Here is a 20198-nt window from a genome sequence, read left to right as displayed (position 1 = left end):
ACTAGACATGCCTAGGCCGCTTAGAACACATGGCAACGCCACAGTCACGTGGTGACCACGCGGCGGGCATGCGAGTTTACGCGCTCTAGAGTTGGGGCCCTCGACCACAGTCCAAACCTCGATGTATCGCCACAAAACCGTGTATTTATGATTAAATAGTTACTTATGTAACTAGAAATGATTTTTGGAAAAAATAAAGAGCAAACTATGAGGCAGCTGCAGTTCAAATTTGACCCGTTTCCTGCTGAATCGGCGGGAATTTGTCTTTTTTCACCAGAGGTGGATCAAAACTTTTGACACCCAACCATTTTGTCAATTGTGCATTAAATATGGCCTAGTATTTTAGAAAATTGATTTGGTCCAATTTTGCAACAAATATATGGTAGGTCCTTCATAAAAAAAAACTCATTTCAGGCACTCGGAAAATGGAAAATGAATTTTTTATGCACAGAAAATGAAAACTCCCTTAGGCAACATTGTTTGGAATTCCAAGATGCACCCTTGTGCACAATATGAGATCATTTGAACAAACAATGCCATGAATGTGGTCATAAGATTGATCATTTGGCTTGAAAGCCATGAATCTTCACGCATGATAGCTCATTTTTTAGAACACTTTTTAAAAAAATTCGTATTACAAGTTTATAATTTTTGTTGGAAACTTGGTCACATATAATGACACAATGCGAAGGTTTTCCATTTTTTTGAATTTTTTATGCCCGTTTCAAAATGCGGTCAAAACGGCGGGCTTGACCGTTCCTAGCTAGTGGTTGAATCTCGAAAAACTTTTGATGTTTCTCTGATTAAATAGATACTTATGTACCTAAAATGATTTTTGGAAAAAATAAATATCAAACTATGAGGCAGCTGTAGTTCAAATTTGACCCGCTTCCTGCTGAATCGGCGGGAATTTGTCTTTTTCACCAGAGGTGGATCAAAACTTTTGACACCCAACCATTTGATTAATTGTGCATTAAATATTGCCTAGTATTTTATAAAATTGATTTGGTCCAATTTTGCAATAATAATTTGGTAGGTCCTTCACATAAAAACTCATTTCGGGCACTTGAAAAATGGAAAATGAATTTTTCGTGCACAGAAAATGAAAACTCCCTTAGGCAACATTGTTTGGAATTCCAAGATGCACCTTGTGCATCCCGGCGGAGCTAGGCCCCGCGCTCCTGTTCGTCGGCGCCTGCGCTTGGGAGAATCGAGGGCTGGCTCGCGCCGACGTGGCGCCGTGGCGAGATCCGGCCGGGCGCCACGTCACTGAATCCCTCCCGGCGCGGCAGATCTGGCCGGCGTACGGTAGGTGTCGGCCCGCCTCCGATCCGCCCCAGCGCCCCCGCGGCCAGGCGGGCAGAGGGTTTCGCTCCCCCGGGGCGGCCAGATCTCGCGCGGCGGCAAGCAGATCTGGGCCGATTCCCCGCCTAGAGAGGTCGGAGGGGATGGCGCTCTCCAGGATGCGGGGGCTGTCGGTCTTCATCGGCAACATCCGCAACTGCCACAACAAGGAGCAGGAGCGCCTCCGCATCGACAAGGAGCTCCGCAACATCCGCACCCGCTTCAAGAACAAAAAGGTATCCTCCCTCCACATCCCCTCCCTCCATTTCGCCCGCGATCTAGGAGAATTCAGGCCCGCTTCCGCTCGGCGAGAATTTGCGGAGCTGCGGATTGGGTCTGAGTCCTCCTCCTCCTCGTCCTAGTACTAGTCTCGAAATGGCTGGTGGATGGTAGCTAGCCTTATCTGACTTTGTTGGATTGTGCTTGGTCTGCTGCGGTGCAAAGTCCAGATGCAAGTGTGAAACAGTGGTGGCAACGAGGCCTCGAGTAGTTGGGGGTTGGGATTGAGCCATGTGAAGGGAATTGAGCTGCTGGGACAGACATTGTGAAGCTCAATGGCCTTGGGGTTGGGTCATCACCACCTGCAAACACTTTACTGCTATGCAACCACCGTCCTAAACTGACAGTGCAAGGTTGGCCCCCTTATATTAGATTAGAGATGATGGCTGCAAACTGCACTATCGGGTTCGATGCTATTAGCTAATTTCTCAATTTTGCATTTCACTTCTGTACGTTGGACTAGCTAGCTAGGATCAACCCTGCATTCAAAACTACTGTCGTTATTAGTACTAGCTTGCAGTATATACTAGATGACAACCCGCACGTTGTTGCGGTAATTGTAGTAAGATAATTCGGATATGTTAGACAAATAAAATATAAATAATTTGGATATAGTACTTGTTAACCATATCGTTTCTTGGCTAAAATAAAACCATTTCATGAGATTGAACAATGCAAAACTGGCTGGAAAAATACAAAACATATCCTTTCAAAAAATATATTAACATTGGTGGTTTCAGTTCCCACTGACAAAATAAGTGGCCCAGCCAACCATTTATGCATCGAAACTGGCTGAAAAAATATAGAACATTTCCTTTCAAAAAATATAATAATATTGGTGGTTTCAGTTCCCACTGACAAAATAACGTGGCCCCGCCAATCATTTATGCATCCAAAACATCTTGCCCATGAGAAACAAATAAATATACCACAAATCAAATAGGTATTGGAGAGTTGCTTCAGAGGCGGTAATGATTCTTCTTAGTTGCCCACATCGTAGCTCACTGCTTGTCTTCATCCGGTGAAGACAACAAACAATCACCACCGTTAATAGGAACAGAGCACCGTCACTTGAAAAGTGGAAAATAATAGTGTGTAAGAGTTGATGACAGCGAGAACAAAAATTACCAATTCAATTTTTACCATAATTTCTGCACATAAAAATAAAACCTCTACTACATTAAGTTAAGGCAATATTATACAACAATTACCGTGAAAAATAAGTTTCATGATTAAATAAAAAGGTCATACAATTTTGACTTAATAAGGCAAGACCAGTCAAGGGAGAAAGCTTTTAAACTAAGCACGGTGATGAACTTTTGGTCAATAAAGAACATGACAATCCATAAGCATATTATGCATTCGATATTCTATTTCTATTCTAGTTAATATTGCAAGTCTGTAGTAGTAATGGTTTGGGAAGTTAGGATAACCTGTTCCAAAACAACGACATGTACGTAAACCGAACAAATATGACAATGAAGAGAGAATGGTGAAGTAAATCTTACTGATTCCACAAAGCTGAACATAATTATATTAAAGGTGTAGCAATGAAGCAATTGCGTAGGAACCAAAGAGTAACAATCTGTAAGGATAATTAAAAGCTGAGAGCACACCACCAAAGTTCATCATAGATAAGAAATAGAACTCAGAAGGAAAAATATTGAAGATAGAGGTTAGCAAACATAAGGAGTGATAAGCCCTAATGTTTATCCACTGGAATTTTGGCAACTTTCAAACAATATGTATCTTTTTTCATAGTAATATTTTTAGGTCCATGCAAAACTAATGAGAATTGGATAGAAAAATAGGCTGGCCTTCCTTCAACTATTTTTGTATCGTCTTCCTTGAACTGTTCCGACCTATACTTGTCAACACTCTCGGGTGCGCATATATGCAGAAGTAACTCACAACATTAAAATATGAGAATGATTGGAAGATAACTAATCTAGACAAAAGCTTTTTTACCCCGTAATCCAGACAAAATTAACCTACAACATTAAGATATTTTGATTATTGCGAAATATGTTCAGAACACATCAGTAATTCAAAATAGAAGATGTATTACAACAAAGAAGATTATGGACGTCATACCATCAAAAGAGATTTGTGCATTTTTGTAAGACAATTTGTTTAGCAGTCTTCTTTTGCAATGGGCAATTGGGTCTGTCCAAATTAATGCAATCATACCAACAAAATGGCGCAGCAAGTGTTACCTCTAGTGGATGGTAGCATCGTCTATCACAAAGAAATTCAGTAACATTAGTGATGGAACTTGCTAGAGCGAATCAGGTCAATATGTGCACCTAGATACTGATATTTAGTCTTGACTGCTACTGTCTCTTCTCATTGCAGTAGACCATGATGCAGTTGTCTCGAAAAACTGTTTCAAGCAGCAGCTCTCCTCCTCCTGACCAATCCAACACATCTGTCAGCTGTTGCTACTGTTTGCTGTAGCACACTCTAATTGGATGGTGATGGTAGTGCGTGGGATAGAGGGCCGCGGAGCCCTGCATCAAAAGAGAGGAAGAGATGCTACTATAGGTAAACACGCATCAAAAGCAGGCGGCGGGGTGTGACCTGACACTGTCGAGCGGCTGGTGGGAGGAGGAAGCCACGGCTGTGAGCAGCGATGCCAATGGCTCGAACACGACCACCGAGGAGGTTGCTGCTCCGGCGAGCCGTCGCTCTTCATCGCCGCCGATCTGAACCTTGACCTGAACCTCTTCTTTTGGCCGGTCTGAACCTTGACCCAAACCTCGACCTCGCCTTCTCATCTTCTTAGCTCTGATGTGATCGATTGATGGGTCCCCTTGTAAATATAGAACCGCATCCTTTCCGCTACCGTGATTTAATGGACTTTGGGGAATGCGAAGTGGGGGAGAAGTTGCTGTGGAGAAGGTAGGAGGTTGCGATGCGACTGGGAAGCAGAGGCGGCGCTGCGTTGAAAATGTTCCGCAACTCCGCCGGCGAGTCCGGTCCGAGGTTGCGGAGCGAGAGCGAGCATCGTAGACGAAGTAGTCGAAGTATGCGAAAGTAAAATGACACAGAGAGATGGAGGAGACCAGCTTTATTAATCAATGATCAGGTGTTACAATGATGGCTCCTCGTTGCTTTATATAGGGGGTAGGTGGTCAAGGGATAAGTACCCACTTAATAAAAGAGCGGAAACGGGAGGGCCGGCCCGTGCGTTTTGCACGCGGCCGCCGCCACCCCTCTGGGTTGACCCGGTTTCCCAACACTCCCCCTTGGGTAATTATCCGTATATCCATGCCTCAAAACTCCGAAAAACCCAGTGGGAAAAAATGTGGAGAAAGAGCACACATATACGTTGTTGTATTGCACGAATTGCCTCATCAAAAACCTCGTGTGAGAAACATCAGGAAAACTCACTCAAGGGAAAAAGAGTACAATCCACTCAACCATCAAGTTGAGTACTCGATCATCAGGATTGAGATTTTAGTGACGAGTTTGTGAAGTTTCTCCCCCTGAACCTTGCATCTCTGTAAGTCTCATCATACCGATCCCACGCACACACCTCTCTAAGGTTGATGCCGGTAATGATTTAGTGAACATATCAGCAAGATTGTCACAGGACTTAGTATGCAAAACTCTCACCTCGTTCAACTGTTGCAGCTCATGTGCATAGAAGAACTTGGGACTAATATGCTTTGTGAGGTTACTCTTCACATAACCCATCTGGACTTGTGCAACACAAGCAGCATTATCTTCATAGATAATGGTAGGGGTTTGTACGGTGTTCAGCCCACATGTCTGCTGAATGTGGCCATCATCCGCCGAAGCGATACACACTCTTTGGACGCTTCGAATAGTGCCATGATTTCCGAGTGGTTCGTGGAAGTCGACACAAGTGTTTGCTTGGACGATTTCCAGGAAAACGCAGTTCCACCACAAAGGAAAACATAGCCAGTCTGCGATTTGCAATCATGCGGGTCCGACAGGTACCCAGCATCGGCATAGCCTATAATAGATAGGTCTTGATTCCTCTTATAAAATAGACCAAGATCTTTGGTCCCTTGCAGGTAACGGAAGACGTCCTTGACACCTTTCCAATGTCTTTTGGTAGGTTCAGAACTGTACCGAGCAAGCAAACTGACGGCGAACGCAATGTCTGGCCGTGTATAATTTGCGAGGTACATGAGTGCTCCAACTGCACACAGGTAAGGAACCTCTGGTCCCAGAGTTTCCTCCCCCTCTTCCTTTGGCCTGAACGGGTCCTTGTCTGGCTGTAAAGATCTTCCGACCATCGGGGTCTTAGAAGGATATGCCTTATCAAAGCCAAATCTTTCCAATACCTTCTGGGTGTAGGCCGACTGGTGCACTAGAATCCCATCAGGGGAATGTTCAAGTTGCAGACCCAGACAGAACTTGGTTTTACCCAAATCCTTCATCTCGAATTCCGACATCAGGTAGGAACTCGCTTCCTCAATATCCTCAGGTGTACCGATTATGTTTAAATCGTCCACGTACACCGAGATTATACAGAATCCATCTTGGGATCGCCGTATAAAAACACATGGGCAATCTTTATTGCTCGTGTAGCCCTTCTCGTGAAGGAAATCACTTAAGCGATTGTACCATATTCTACCGGACTGTCTGAGTCCGTACAGTGCCTTTTGAAGTTGAACACTGTATAGACCCCTATTTGCTCTATCATGGTTCGGAACAGGGATACCTTCTGGAACCTTCATGTATATGTTCGAATCCAAGTTACCATATAGGTAAGCAGTGACAACATCCATTAGTTTCATTTTCAAGTCCATGTTTACTGCCATCGAGATCAAGTATCTAAAGGTAACTCCATCCATGACTGGGGAATAAGTCTCCTCAAAATCGACACCTGGTCGTTGAGTGAACCCTTGAGCAACGAGCCTTGCTTTGTACCGTACTACCTTATTATTTTCATCTCTCTTTCGAACAAAAACCCACCTATGGCCAACAGGGCGAATGTGGGGAGGAGTTCGACAAACTGGTCCGAACACCTTCCTTTTGTTGAGAGATAATAATTCGGCAGTAATTGCCTGCTGCCAATCTTTCCAATCCGACCTTTTCTTGCAATCAGCGAGCGTGTTAGGCTCAGGGTCAAGATCTATGATTGAGGCAATTTTCGTAGCAAAGTTGATGTCGACAATCACCGTTGCTCGGTTCAGGGACTCCCCCGTATAAATATAATTTATGGCCATTTCGTCATGGACCGCATCAGGCGCAAACACTTGCTCTATCAAATTTCCCATTATGGGAGCAAGGTCCTTTAGATTTCCCGCGCCGATGTGTGCGCTCACATCTCCGCTGGGTGTTTCCCCTATGGGAAAGTTTAAGTCCGGAATTTCATGCACTGAATTTTTCGTACTTGTGCCAGGTCTCGACTGGCTCCTCGTTTCAATTTGGGGTACTTTGGTGACAGGCTGTGATAAATCTCTCTTATCCTTTTTCGTCGGGCGTCCCCGAGTACTTGGGATTTGAGAAGCCGGATTTCTCGTCCTTTTAGGCCTTTGGACGGGAGCGGGCATACCATCATTTTTCTTCGGTATTTCAACCCTTTCCGGTGCATTGCGCGCGTGCACATGCGATTTTGTCACAGTCTTTAAGTCACTAAAGTGGTCGGGCAGTTGATTTGCTAAAGACTGCAAATCTATTATCTTTTGGACTTCTCTCTCAGTCTCAGCAGTGTGCGGGTCATGAGCGTGGATCCCCGTGGCTAGCCACGTGATTTCTCGACTTTTAGCATCAAGGGGTTGATTCTCTCCCCCTAAAGTCGGGAAAAGATCCTCGTCAAAAATGCAATCAGCAAAACGAGCCGTGTGACAGTCACCTGTCATGGGGTCCAGATACCTGATTATGGACACAGTCTCATAACCAACGTATATCCCCGACTTACGGAGCGGGCCCATCGCCGATCGCTGAGGGGGTGGTATTGGTACATATACCTGGCAACCGAACCTACGAAGGTGGGAAATTTTCGGTGTCGACCCTTGCGCAAGTTGAACAGGAGAGTGGATGTTGTAGGCCGACGGTCGAAAGTTGATGAGATTAGCCGCGTGTAACACCGCGTGGCCCCAACATGTAGTTGGTAAATTACAACCCTGAAGGAGCGGTCGGGCAATGAATTTAATTCTTTTAATCAATGCCTCGGCAAGTCCATTTTGTGTATGAACATGTGGTACCGAGTGCTCAACTTTGATTCCCATTGCCATGCAATAATCATCGAACGCCTTTGAAGTAAATTCTCCGGCGTTGCCCATTCGAATAGACTTTATACAATAATCCGGGAAATTATTCCGCATTTGTATGATCTGTGAGATCAATTTTGCAAAGGCATGGTTCCTTGTTGACAGCAGGCAAACATTGGACCATTTGGAGGAAGCATCAATGAGCACCATGAAGTACCGAAACGGCCCCGTGAGGGGCTGAATTGGACCGCATATGTCCCCTTGGATACGTTCCAAGAACGCGGGGATTTCATCCCTCACCTTGAGGGGTGATGGCCTAATGACTAACTTCCCCTTAGCGCATGCGGAGCACACGAAATCATCAGGATTCGGGAAGTTCTTCACGTTAACATTATGGCCATGCGAGTTGTTAATTATATTTCTCATCATCCTAAGTCCGGGGGGCCTAACCTATCGTGCCAGAGGCAGAAGAGTTCAGAGCTTCTAAAGACGGTCTTGAGGGTAGTGTACACGGGCGGTGCTACTATCTTAGTGTAGTATAGCCCTGTGTCAAACGAAGGAAGCCTTTCGATAACATGTTTACCACCTGCATCCCGCTTTGTGATGAGTAGGCATTCCTTGCCGTTTTCATCATCGGTCTCAACATGGAAACCATTAGCGCGGATGTCTCTAAAGCTCAATAGAGTACGAGTCGACTCCGGGTACAACAACGCATCATTAATGAGCAAAGTTGTTCCCATGGGGAGTATAATAGTGGCTCGTCCGGAGCCAACTATGTGAGAACCGCAACCGGCGATTGTCATAATACTTCCCGGAGATTTTTTAATGGACTCAAAGTACTTAGTTTCTCGTAAAATGGTATGAGTGGTGGCGCTATCGGCAAGGCACGTTTCCTCCATTCGGGCGCCACACGCGTTCTAAAATATGACATCTAATTAATGTAATGAGGAAGAAAATACATTAAAAATAAATGCACACATCTCAGAACATAACATGCTATCATGTATAAATAATGGAATAAATGAATAAATGTCATCCAATCGCCAAAGTAAAGAATAAGTTTATGCTCTCATAGAGCTTACAACCAAATCGAATTGATTCAATTTTATTGTATCAAAGCACGGAATCGTGATAACCAAAGAGGTATGCTAAGTGGACTCGGTGAAGAAGCCATTCACTTCCGCCGCAATCTCCATACTAGTGAGCTGATCCTCCTCAGAAATTATCTTGGAGGCAGCATCAATGTCTAGTGGCGGCGCCGCCGAGGCGGCCATGTGGTCAACCTCCATGGCGACGTGGGCCTCGGTAGAGACCGCCAAAGCTGCCGCGATGGGCACCACGGGGGTCGCCTCTATAGGAGTAGCAGGGGGAGTAGCAATCATCACGGGTGCCGCCATGGGCGCCGGTGGAGCTCCCTCCTGAACCAAGGCGAGGTGCGTCTCACGCGCCTTCCGAGCCTTATATGCAGCAACGACCTCCTGTGGTGCGCGGCACTGGCGGGAGAAATGCTCCACCGAGCCACAACAGAAGCAGTCCTGAGGCCTTTGCCCTCCCTTGCCCGGCTTGTTCTGCTTAGCCGGGGCGGGGGGGGGGGGGGGGTGAGGGCCCTTCTTCTTGCCCTTCCGGCCCCTCTTCTTCTGTTGAGGCTTGCGGACTTTGAGAGCGTTCACCTCCTGGCGAGAACTCCCCCCAAGTGGTTGCGCGACAAAGTTCTTTTTGAGAATCTCGTCTTGCGCCTCCGCCACCTGGAGGACGTCAATCAACTCTGAATACCTCGTGTAGTTCCCCTGGCGGTAGTTCCGTGAGGACTGGACCGCGTCGGGGTGGAAAGTGGAGAGGGTTTTCTCAATCTTCTGGGAGTCGGTAATCTCAGTACCACACAACCGAAGAGTCGTACAAATCCGGTGCAGAGCCGAATTGTACTCCCCAACCGTCCTGAAGTCCGCAAACCTCAGACGGATCTACTCTGCCTCTGCACGTGGCTTCACAGTGTACTTCAGCCGCTCAAACCGCTGCTTAAGAGCGGTCCAAAGGCCAGAAGCACTGCGTTCAGCCATATACTCATCTTTCAGAGTAGGTGACAGGTGATGACGGAGAAAATGCAGAGCCTGCGCATTCTCAGTCTCGAACTTGGGATCAGTGACGGCCAGCTGGGCCCCTTACCGATCGCCCTCAGGAGGGTTTTGCCCTGGAGAAAGATCTCGCAGTCCGAGGACCATGACAGGTAGTTCAGCCCTGTCTGGGCCAACTCAGGAAACTCCTTGTGGACAATTCCGGCCATCTGCGATTTATGCAAAAATCATGAGATTACAGCAGGTAATCTTTTGCACAAAGCGATGTTGATAAACTTATTCAATAAAATGACGTTTCAATATTTAAAACATGCTATTATATGATTTACTAAATGATTAAGAGTGCTAAACAATTAATCTACAGCAGTAAAATCATACAATAATATCATGTTACAAAAAATAGCATGTTAAGCGCATCTAGTATGTGAAAAATAGCCCAAAAATTGAATTCCCGAAGTATTTTAAGCCTAAATACGCATTTTCGGCGAAAACAGACAATTCCAGGGGTTTCTACGTGAAATATTACAGCAGGAATAAACTACGCGTAAAAACAGGAAAATCCAGGGGCTAAAACGCAATTCGCCGCGCTGCAGCCGGCGCCACCCTTGTTTTTTTTTGTTTTTTTTGTTTTTTTGTTTTTTTGTTTTTTTTGTTCTTTTTTGGAGGCCCACGGCGCGCGGCCCATCTGGGCCCAGCAGCCAGCGCCTTTCCCTCTTTTTTTTTGTGAGGAGGCATCCCCTCAATCGGGGCCCATCCGGCCCAGGAGCCAGCGGGCCGGCCCATGCGCGGCGCTGCCTCCTGCACGCAAACGGCGCTAGGGTTTCCCCTGGCAGCCGAGCGGCGGCGGCGGCTCGCACGCGGGCGCGGCGGCGGGGGCTCGCATGCGGGCGCGGCCGGGCGAGGCGACGGCCACTGGCCAGGCGCGCGCACTCGCGGGAGCGGTTACCTGCAGCGGGCAGGGCCGGGCGAGGCGACGGCCACTGGCGTGTCGCGCGCGCTCGCGGGAGCGATGACCGGCAGCCGGCAGGGCCGGGCGAGGCGACGGCCACTGGCGCGGCGCGGCCAGGGCGCGCGGCACGGCCACGGGACGGCGCGCACGCGGCGGCGACCTCCAGCCGGGCGGCAACTCGCGGAGCCGCGGCCAGCTGGGCAGGCGGCGGCGCGGCCAAAAGCAGGGCACGGGGCGGCCAGCTCGAGCCCCGGCGACGGCAGCCGGCCGTGCACGGGCTCGGCCGGGGCGACGACCGGCGCGACGGCGGCGGCCCCGCCACACGACGCGGCGTCGAGCCGGCCATCGAGACGGCGGCGGCGGCGTCAGTAGGACGCGGTGCAGCGTGCTTGGTACGGCGTCATCTGGACGCCGGCCTCGGGATGCGGATCTTCGTCGTGTTCGTCTGGAACTCCGACGGTGCATGGCACATCTGGTGCATTTGCGGCGGTACCGCGATCATCGGGGTCGCGATCTGTACCGACTCCCTATAGTGCAGTCAACAAGTCCCTCGTAGTCCAAGAACATCGACATTGGTCGGCGACGTGTTCGTCCGCTCGGTTCTTGGGAGGAAAATCCGCACCATAGGTAGATCAAATCCGAAAATAATCTAATCGCAAAAACGGAATCGTAGCAACGAGAGGAATCCATTTTTGCAAAAAGTGGGGATCGGATCTTATACCTCCGCGGGATCGACGAAAGCCTGCGTGATGCAGGCTTGACGGAGAGTTGATGGAGCGAAGCGTGCTGATAACGTGTTCCGCAACTCCGCCGGCGAGTCCGGTCCGAGGTTGCGGAGCGAGAGCGAGCGTCGTAGACGAAGTAGTCGAAGTATGCGAAAGTAAAATGACACAGAGAGATGGAGGAGACCAGCTTTATTAATCAATGATCAGGTGTTACAATGATGGCTCCTCGTTGCTTTATATAGGGGGTAGGTGGTCAAGGGATAAGTACCCACTTAATAAAAGAGGGGAAACGGGAGGGGCCGGCCCGTGCGTTTTGCACGCGGCCGCCGCCACCCCTCCGGGTTGACCCGGTTTCCCAACAGAAAACAGAAGTCGCGGGCGTGGGGAAGAGGAAGTGTGCGACAGGTGACCTCTCGGGGACAGAAACGTCCCCAACAAACCCTGCGGTGTATAGAAAAAAATGTGGAAAGGCTGAAAGGAAAGAAAAATAAAATAAATAACTTGATGATGTGGCAGATTAGCTGAGGTGGATGGCTGCATGTTGATTGCTGAGGTGGATAGGCTGCATGTCAAGAGAAATAAGGTAGTGGGGATCAACTATTTAGGTATTATAGATTCCTAAGGTTATGGATGCCTGATCAGTACCAGTGTGAGATGTTGATTCATGTATCCGTGTTTGGTGCGACATTCATGCACCTCGTCGTGTGTAATTATTCGGTGTGTACGAGACCTACGGTATATACTTACCAGTACTGTCTACTGTGATTGAGTATTTATTGATGGTGCTCCGACTGCGTATTATTTACCCATTTGCATCTTCTTAATCTAGCATCAAAGGCCCCCAAAAAAACAAATAATCCTTTAAATCCTTATTTGTTCTATATGTATGTACCGTTGGCTGACATACTTACGTGTTCTTTTTTGTGGATTAACAGAGGAGGAAGCAAACTTGCTGAAGCATGAAGAGAAACAAGAAAGATTGAAGTGAAAGGATTGATTTCATTGATAGTGACTGCAGGTACTTATATGTCCTGAGCCGTCGTGTTTACATGCCGGTTACAAGGTTCGCGTCGTTTCGGAAAGACACGGCGCTGGTTTGGAAAGACATGACGATGGTTCGCTATCTACTGCGTCGGGACAACGCCAGGATTCTAACCACCGGTTAGAATATTCTAAGGAATCTGATAATCACCTAATTAGCCAAATACTAATACTATTAGATTCCTAACACTCCCCCTTGGACAGCGTTGTTTTAATCTTCAGTGTCTTGAGGATCTACATATATCTTGAGTATCAAAAGCCTTGCGTCTTCTTGATAGTCCTTGATCTTGTAACTTTGAGAATCTTTAATCTCGTACTATTTATGTCCCTGTAGGAAATATAATAGAAACTATAGAAATTTGATATATCGTTAGTATATTTAATCACTTATTAAAACCACATGAGAAATCCGTTGGAAAGCTCATAAGTTTAGTTCTAGGAAATTTCTCCCCCTGAAAATTGCAAATTTCGTAGTCGTCTCATACCAATGCCATGAATGTATTTTTGAAATGCTGCTCCTGGTAAAGACTTAGTGAACAAATCCGCAAGATTGTCACAAGATTTTATTTGCAAAATATCAATCTCTCCATCTTTCTGTAATTCATGAGGAAAAAATAGTTTTGGAGAGATATGTTTTGTGATATTACTTTTAATATATCCCATATGCATTTGAGCAACACATGCAGCATTATCTTCATAGATAATGGTTGGTGATTGTAATGAACCAATACCACATGATGTCTGAATATGATTTATTACTCTGCGGAGCCATACACATTCTCGTGAGGCTTCGAATAATGCAATTATTTCAGAGTGATTAGTGGAGGTAGCTACTAAAGTCTGTTTTGTTGAATTCCATGAAATAGCGGTTCCACCATATAAAAATACAAACCCTGTTTGTGACCTGGCATTATGGGGATCAGAAAGATATCCAGCGTCACAATAACCAATCAGGGTCATGTCTTGATTTTTCCGATAGAATAAACCAAGATCTTTAGTACCTTGTAAATATCTGAAGATATTCTTTACTCCTGTCCAATGGCGTTTTGTTGGAGCTGCACTATGTCGAGCCAGTAAATTTACCGCAAAGGCAATGTCTGGTCTAGTACAATTTGCAAGGTACATTAGTGCTCCTATGGCACTGAGGTATGGAAACTCAGGTCCCAATACCTCCTCGTTATCATCCCTTGGCCTAAAAGGATCCTTGTTCATATCAAGGGATCTGACGACCATAGGTGTTTTGGATGGATATGATTTATCCATGTTGAATTTTTCCAAAATTTTCTGAATGTAAGCGGGTTGATAAACGAGTATTCCTGAGGGAAAATGCTCAAGTTGTATACCTAAGCAGAATTTGGTTCTTCCCAAATCTTTCATCTCAAACTCCGTCATTAAATGATTGCGTGCTACAGTTATATCTGATGCGTTACCAATTATGTTGAGATCATCAACATATACTGAGATGATGCAAAATCCCTTTGAGGATTTATTTATAAATACGCATGGGCAATCATTGTTATTAGAGTACCCTTTACTGAGAAGGAACTCACTGAGTCGGTTATACCACATTTTACCCGACTGCTTCAAGCCATAGAGTGACTTTTGTAGTTTTACACAATACATGTTGCGATTTATATTTGGATTCGGAATTTTAAGTCCATCAGGAACTTTCATATAAATTTCCGCATCGAGTGACCCATACAGATAAGCGGTCAGTACATCCATTAACTGCATTGGTAGATTCATTTGTACTGCCAAAGATATTAAGTATCGAAATGTAATTCCATTCATTACAGGAGAATATGTATCGTCGTAGTCGATACCGGGTCTCTGCGTAAACCCTTGAGCTACTAGTCTCGCTTTATATCTCACCACCTCATTTTTTTCATTCCTTTTTCGAACAAAAACCCATTTTGCTCCCACAGGAAAAACTTTATGAGGAGTAGGTATTATTTTACTAAATACCTCTCTTTTATTAAGCGAGTGTAATTCTGCCTCAATTGCTTCCTTCCATTTAGGCCAATCCGAGCGCTTGAGGCACTCTTTCATAGATTTTGGCTCTGGATCCAGTTGAAGGGTTTCAGCAATTTTCGAGGAGAAATCTGTGTCGACAACTGTAGTGCTTCTATTGTATGTTTCTCCTGAATCAATATAATTTATGGATATTTCATTAATTTCTTCAGGCTCCGTATGATTTCCCATAACAACGGAGTCTGGTTGTTTCGATACCCCAACATTATAATTTGTGTGTACATTTATGTTGGGTTCTTGATGTTGAACATCAACTTGAGGTTGATTTGCATTTACTGTCATAGATTTTGATTTTCTTTGTTTCCGCGGAGGCTTTAGAGAAGCCTTTTCCGCCGTGACCAGATTTCTCCCCCTTTTATTTGTAATTGGGAGTTGAGTAGTTTTATTTGGTACCTCTACTCGTTCTGGTGCATTAACTGCGGGGATATAAGATTTAGTGACACCTTTGTGATCAGTAAATGCGTCTGGTAGGTTATTTGCAAAGTGTTGCAAATCTATAATTTTCTGAACTTCAGATTCAGATTCTTTAGTACGTGGATCTAAGGACTGAATGCCTGTTGCATTCCAATCTATTTCCTGGCATTCTTTGTGGTTTGTTTCTCCCCCTAATGCCGGGAAATGGTCCTCATCAAAAATTGAGTCAGCGTACCGGGCTGTGAACAGGTCCCCTGTTAGGGGTTCTAAATATTTTATAATTGACGGAGAATTATATCCCACATAGATTCCTAATTTTCTATGGGGTCCCATAAAGGTACGCTGCGGTGGCGATATCGGTACGTATACAGCGCAACCGAATTTTCGCAGATGGGAAATACTTGGCTGATTGCCACGTACTATTTGAAATGGGGAGGTTTCATGATATGCAGTTGGTCTGACTTGTATCAGATCTGCGGCGTGTAAAACCGCATGTCCCCAACAAGAGGTTGGTAAATTGCAATTCTGTAATAGTGGTCTAGCAATTAATTTTACTCTTTTAATTAAAGATTCAGCCATTCCATTTTGAGTGTGCACATAGGGTACTGAATGTTCAAGATGGATTCCTAAAGCCATACAATAATCATTAAATGCGCGTGAACTAAATTCAGCAGCATTATCCATTCTTATTGTTTTTATCCTGTGTTCAGGATGATTTGCTCTCAATTTGATAATTTGAGCAATTAATTTGGCAAAGGCATGGTTACGTGTGGATAATAGACACACATGTGACCATCTAGTAGATGCATCGATGAGCACCATGAAGTACCTAAATGGTCCGGATAGAGGTTGTATTGGACCACATATATCTCCTTGAATTCTTTCAAGAAAATTAAGCGACTCATTTTTAACTTTAAGATAAGATGGCTTAATAATTAATTTCCCGGTAGCACAGGCGGTGCATACAAAATCTGATGATTTGGGAAAACTTTTAATTGGTAAATTATGACCAACAGAATTACTTATAATTTTTCTCATCATACCTATTCCAGGATGACCAAGGCGATCATGCCAGGTCTTGAATTTATCAAGATTTTGAAAAATTATTTTGTACGCAACATAAGGTACGGGTTTTATGTATGTAAAGTATAATCCAGATGAAAATGAAGGGAATTTTTCAAGAGTTTGTTCTTCATATCCGTTGCTTTTTGTTAAAAGCAAATATTCTTTGTTATCCACCTCTATTGTTTTTCGATGGAAATTGTTAGATCGGATATCTTTGAAACTTATAAGGGTACGTGTAGATTCAGGATACAAAAGTGCATTCTGAATTACGATAGTAGTACCCATAGGGAGTGTGAATGTGGCTCTTCCTGAACCAATAATTGCTTTGTTACTTCCTGTTATGGTCATAACATTTTCCTTTCTCTTAGTAAGAGTTTGGAAATATTTTGCTTCCCTTAGAATTGTGTTAGTGGTAGCACTATCCACTAAACATAACTCTTCTTCCATCGGATTGTTCCCGTTAAAATTCTATAGATAGAAAAAGAATATTTTAGAATAAATTTATTTTTATTCATATATTCATTAAATTACATACATAATATTTATATTACAATCTCAAATATAAATTCATTACAATATTATGTCTGATTCACATAATGCAATATACATAGTCTGAAAGACTTTATTCTACTTATTGTTATATAATATATAACGTCTTGTAGTATTTAAATAGCTAAGTGACATCAATTTGTTTATGGAGATTAACTGAGGTCTCCAAAAACATCTCGGGTGTAATCCACAAGCATGTCTTCATCGAGGATGAGATTGTCCTTTGGCTTGTATACTTGAATATCGCTTTGAGAAGGACCAGCTTGAGGGTTATCTTGAATGGCGTTGAAGTGAGCTTCAGCTTTATTTCCATGAACTTGTTTGCCTTTTCCTCCATACTTCATGTATAGATCCACAAGGTGCTTGGGAATTCGGCATTGATTAGTATGATGATTCATGCATCCACACCTTTGACAAGTTTGAGAGTTGTCATTTTGATCATTTTTCTTGAAATGACCTTTCCCCTTAGTTTGACCATTGGTCTTTTGACCATTATTCTTTTTCCATTTTCCCTTGAATTTTTGGAAGTTCCTTTTACGGTTTCCAAATTTACTAGTAGAATGAGCATTAGCATGTGCTTCAGGGATAGGCATGGCACCCGTTGGGCGAGCATTGTGATTCTTCATGAGAAGTTCATCATGCTTCTCGGCCTGAAGTAATGTGTATATGAGCTCAGAATACTTTGTGTATTTCTGTTGACGATACTGCTGTTGCAATATCCTCATCGAGGGATGGAAAGTGCATAAAGTTTTCTCTATTAAGTCTGCATCCGAAACTTGTTGATTGCAAAATCTTAGTTTGGAGTTAATTTTATGCACGGCAGAATTATATGCAGCAACGGACTTAAAGTCCTGAAACCTTATAAGAGACCATTCTCTTTGGGCTTCCGGCAACATTACTGCTCTTTGTTGGTCATATCTCTCCTTGAGGGAGTCCCATAAAGCTAAGGGATCCTCCTCCATCAAATATTCAGTTTTTAAATCAGGATGGAGATGGTGCCTTATGTAGTGCAATGCTGCATACTTTACTACTTGAGGTATTTCTGGAGCATTTTCGAGGGGTGCGACAATGCAAGGACCGAGACTACGTCCATTTAAGAATATTTTCATATCCATGGCCCATGATAGATAGTTACTTCCATCTATTTGTAGTTCTTGGAATTCTTTCTTATTGATATCAGCCATATTTCCTGCATGTATGATCATGCATTTGATTAATTTTACTTGATAGTAAAATTTATTTTGGTAAACAACAAATATGTTCTAGAGGAACACTTATAATTTGTAAGCCATATATGTGTATATCATCGAATTTTGATATATTTGGAAGAGCACTATGGAGGCATAAAAAATAAATGCCTCTGAGTAATAGGCAAACTGTAATATACAGTAGAAGTGCCATTACTGTGTGATTGCACAAATATAATTCAAGGCAATCATATATTTTATTTGGCCTTTTTATCTCATATTAATGAGAGAACATTGCATGAAAAAAAAATTAAATGCAAAATACAATTGTTGTACCAAATAACATGTTATAATATACTAAAACAAATATTAATAAACATGTCATATTACAGATATAAATGGATGTAAGGGCTACGATATAGATTTACAAAACCATATAGATCTTCAGCTAGGAAATACAAACTGGGAGTACGTCTAATTAGTATGTCTAATACAAATATGATTATATTAGTACTACACATCACGGGTGACAGGAGACGTGGCCTGTTTTGGTCCATGGCCTGTGTCGGCACCGCTTGGAGCATTCTGGTTAAAAAAGGGGATTGACCAGAGGACACATCAGGTACGACACCAAATGCCTCCACTCCCAAATCACCAATGCTTGGCCCAGCTCCTTGCCGGTGCCCACGGCCGGCTCCTTCAGCGGCGGCGCGGCCCCTCCGCAGAGGAGGAGGGGAGTTGGGGGCCGGCCTCATGGGGGCGGAGATCCGCGACACGGCCGGTGAGGCCGAGTGCCTCGGGCGACCAAGTGTCGGCGCGGGTTCCAGCGGGGCGGACAGCCATGGCTGATGCAAAGCGGCGGAGGAGCACACGGGCTTCCGGCGAGGGCGTCGGGAGTGCGGACGGCCGCGCTGCTACCTGGTGCTCCTCCTCCACTTCCAGCGCCGGGAGGTTGAGGTCGCGGCGCGCTGGGAGAGCGAGCGTCGGCGCAGCAGCCTCGATCTCCTCCGTCTTCACCTTCGGCAGGAGGTTGATGACGAGTCGGGGCTTGGGCGCGTCCAGAGGGACTGCAGCAGGCGGCGAGGAGAACTCCGGCAGTGGGTCGTAGCCCGGCGGCTTGAAGTGCTCCGGGTCCTCGTCAGATGGCGTCGGGGACGGGAGGCCCGATCCGTACCCGTAGCCTGGGCAAGAGTACATCAGCGGCGGAGGCGGCGCTGCGAGTTCCTCGTCGGAGAAGTAGCGATCTGGGTCATCGACGAGCCATCCGGCGCTTGGTCCGGCAAGCATCCACTCCATGGGCGCGTACACCAGTGCAGGAGGCGGCAGTTCCGTGGCATCCGTGGTGATGTTGGAGGCAGAGGCCTCATCCTCGTACTCGATTCCGACCCCTGCAGCAACCTGTTCATCGACAGCGTTTGGTGCGGCAGCAACCTCTTGGGGCATGACCAGGACGTCTTCCCTGGGCGCATCCGCCCTGGTACTCGGTCCTGGCGCTCCAAGGGAGTTGCTGCGGTGCACCCGGCGGTGTCCACAGTGAAGGCGCTAGCGATGGGCGTGGCGGCGAAGGAGGCCACCACCAGAACCGTAGCGACGAAGAGGAGCACGGTATGGTGCATTGCGGCGGCGGAGGCCGCCATTCCTGTTCAGGCGACGCTGACGGCGGTGGCCGAAGTTCCGACGGCGAGCAGCAGCCGGACCAAAAGTCCGGTGAGGAAAACGGAAGCCCCGGCGTTCCCTTGCCACAAATCGAGCGAAAGCGAAAGCAAGGTCGGGCAGAGAATCCATCTCTTCTCACCTTTCTTTCTCTCCTGTAGCCTATTCTCTGGTTCGAGCAGTGCTGATGACGTGAAGAGAAACAAGAAAGATTGAAGTGAAAGGATTGATTTCATTGATAGTGACTGCAGGTACTTATATGTCCTGAGCCGTCGTGTTTAGACGCCGGTTACAAGGTTCGCGTCGTTTCGGAAAGACACGACGCTGGTTTGGAAAGACATGCCGATGGTTCGCTATCTACTGCGTCTGGACAACGCCAGGATTCTAACCACCGGTTAGAATATTCTAAGGAATCTGATAATCGCCTAATTAGCCAAATACTAATACTATTAGATTCCTAACAAAGCAAACTTGCCAGGCAAGAAGGGATCCCTCAAGGTAACCCCAGCGTCTTCCAGTTTGCACTTTGCTCACCAACAATACTGATCGATCGATAGGTAGATGTTGACCCTCTCTTTTTGTGATGTGTGGCTATTGCAGCTGGACGAATGGGTGCTGTGCCGGCTGTACAACAAGACGAACAACTGGGAGAAGGTCAAGGTGGAGCAGGACATGGTTGTGGAGGCATGGCCTGGACG

General features: G+C 45.5%; 1 protein-coding gene and 1 long non-coding RNA gene across 2 annotated transcripts; one reads left to right on the top strand and one right to left on the bottom strand.

The window, feature by feature from the left end:
- The first annotated feature begins 1230 nt into the window (after positions 1 to 1230).
- LOC120973826 (uncharacterized) lies at positions 1231 to 12966 on the top strand. The gene is made up of 2 exons (XR_005769339.3): positions 1231 to 1580; positions 12496 to 12966. It is a non-coding gene; the product is annotated as an uncharacterized lncRNA (long non-coding RNA).
- A 3846-nt stretch (positions 12967 to 16812) lies between these two features.
- On the bottom strand, positions 16813 to 17385 carry LOC109745533 (uncharacterized). The gene has a single exon (XM_020304661.1). The coding sequence runs from the start codon at positions 17383 to 17385 to the stop codon at positions 16813 to 16815; it is 573 nt and encodes a 190-aa protein (XP_020160250.1).
- Between the last annotated feature and the right edge of the window lie 2813 nt (positions 17386 to 20198).

This window comes from Aegilops tauschii, chromosome 2 (genome assembly GCF_002575655.3).
Source record: "Aegilops tauschii subsp. strangulata cultivar AL8/78 chromosome 2, Aet v6.0, whole genome shotgun sequence".
Classification (NCBI taxonomy): domain Eukaryota; kingdom Viridiplantae; phylum Streptophyta; class Magnoliopsida; order Poales; family Poaceae; genus Aegilops; species Aegilops tauschii.
Note: the sequence above shows the minus strand (reverse complement) of the source record. Positions and strands in the feature narration are given on the sequence as shown.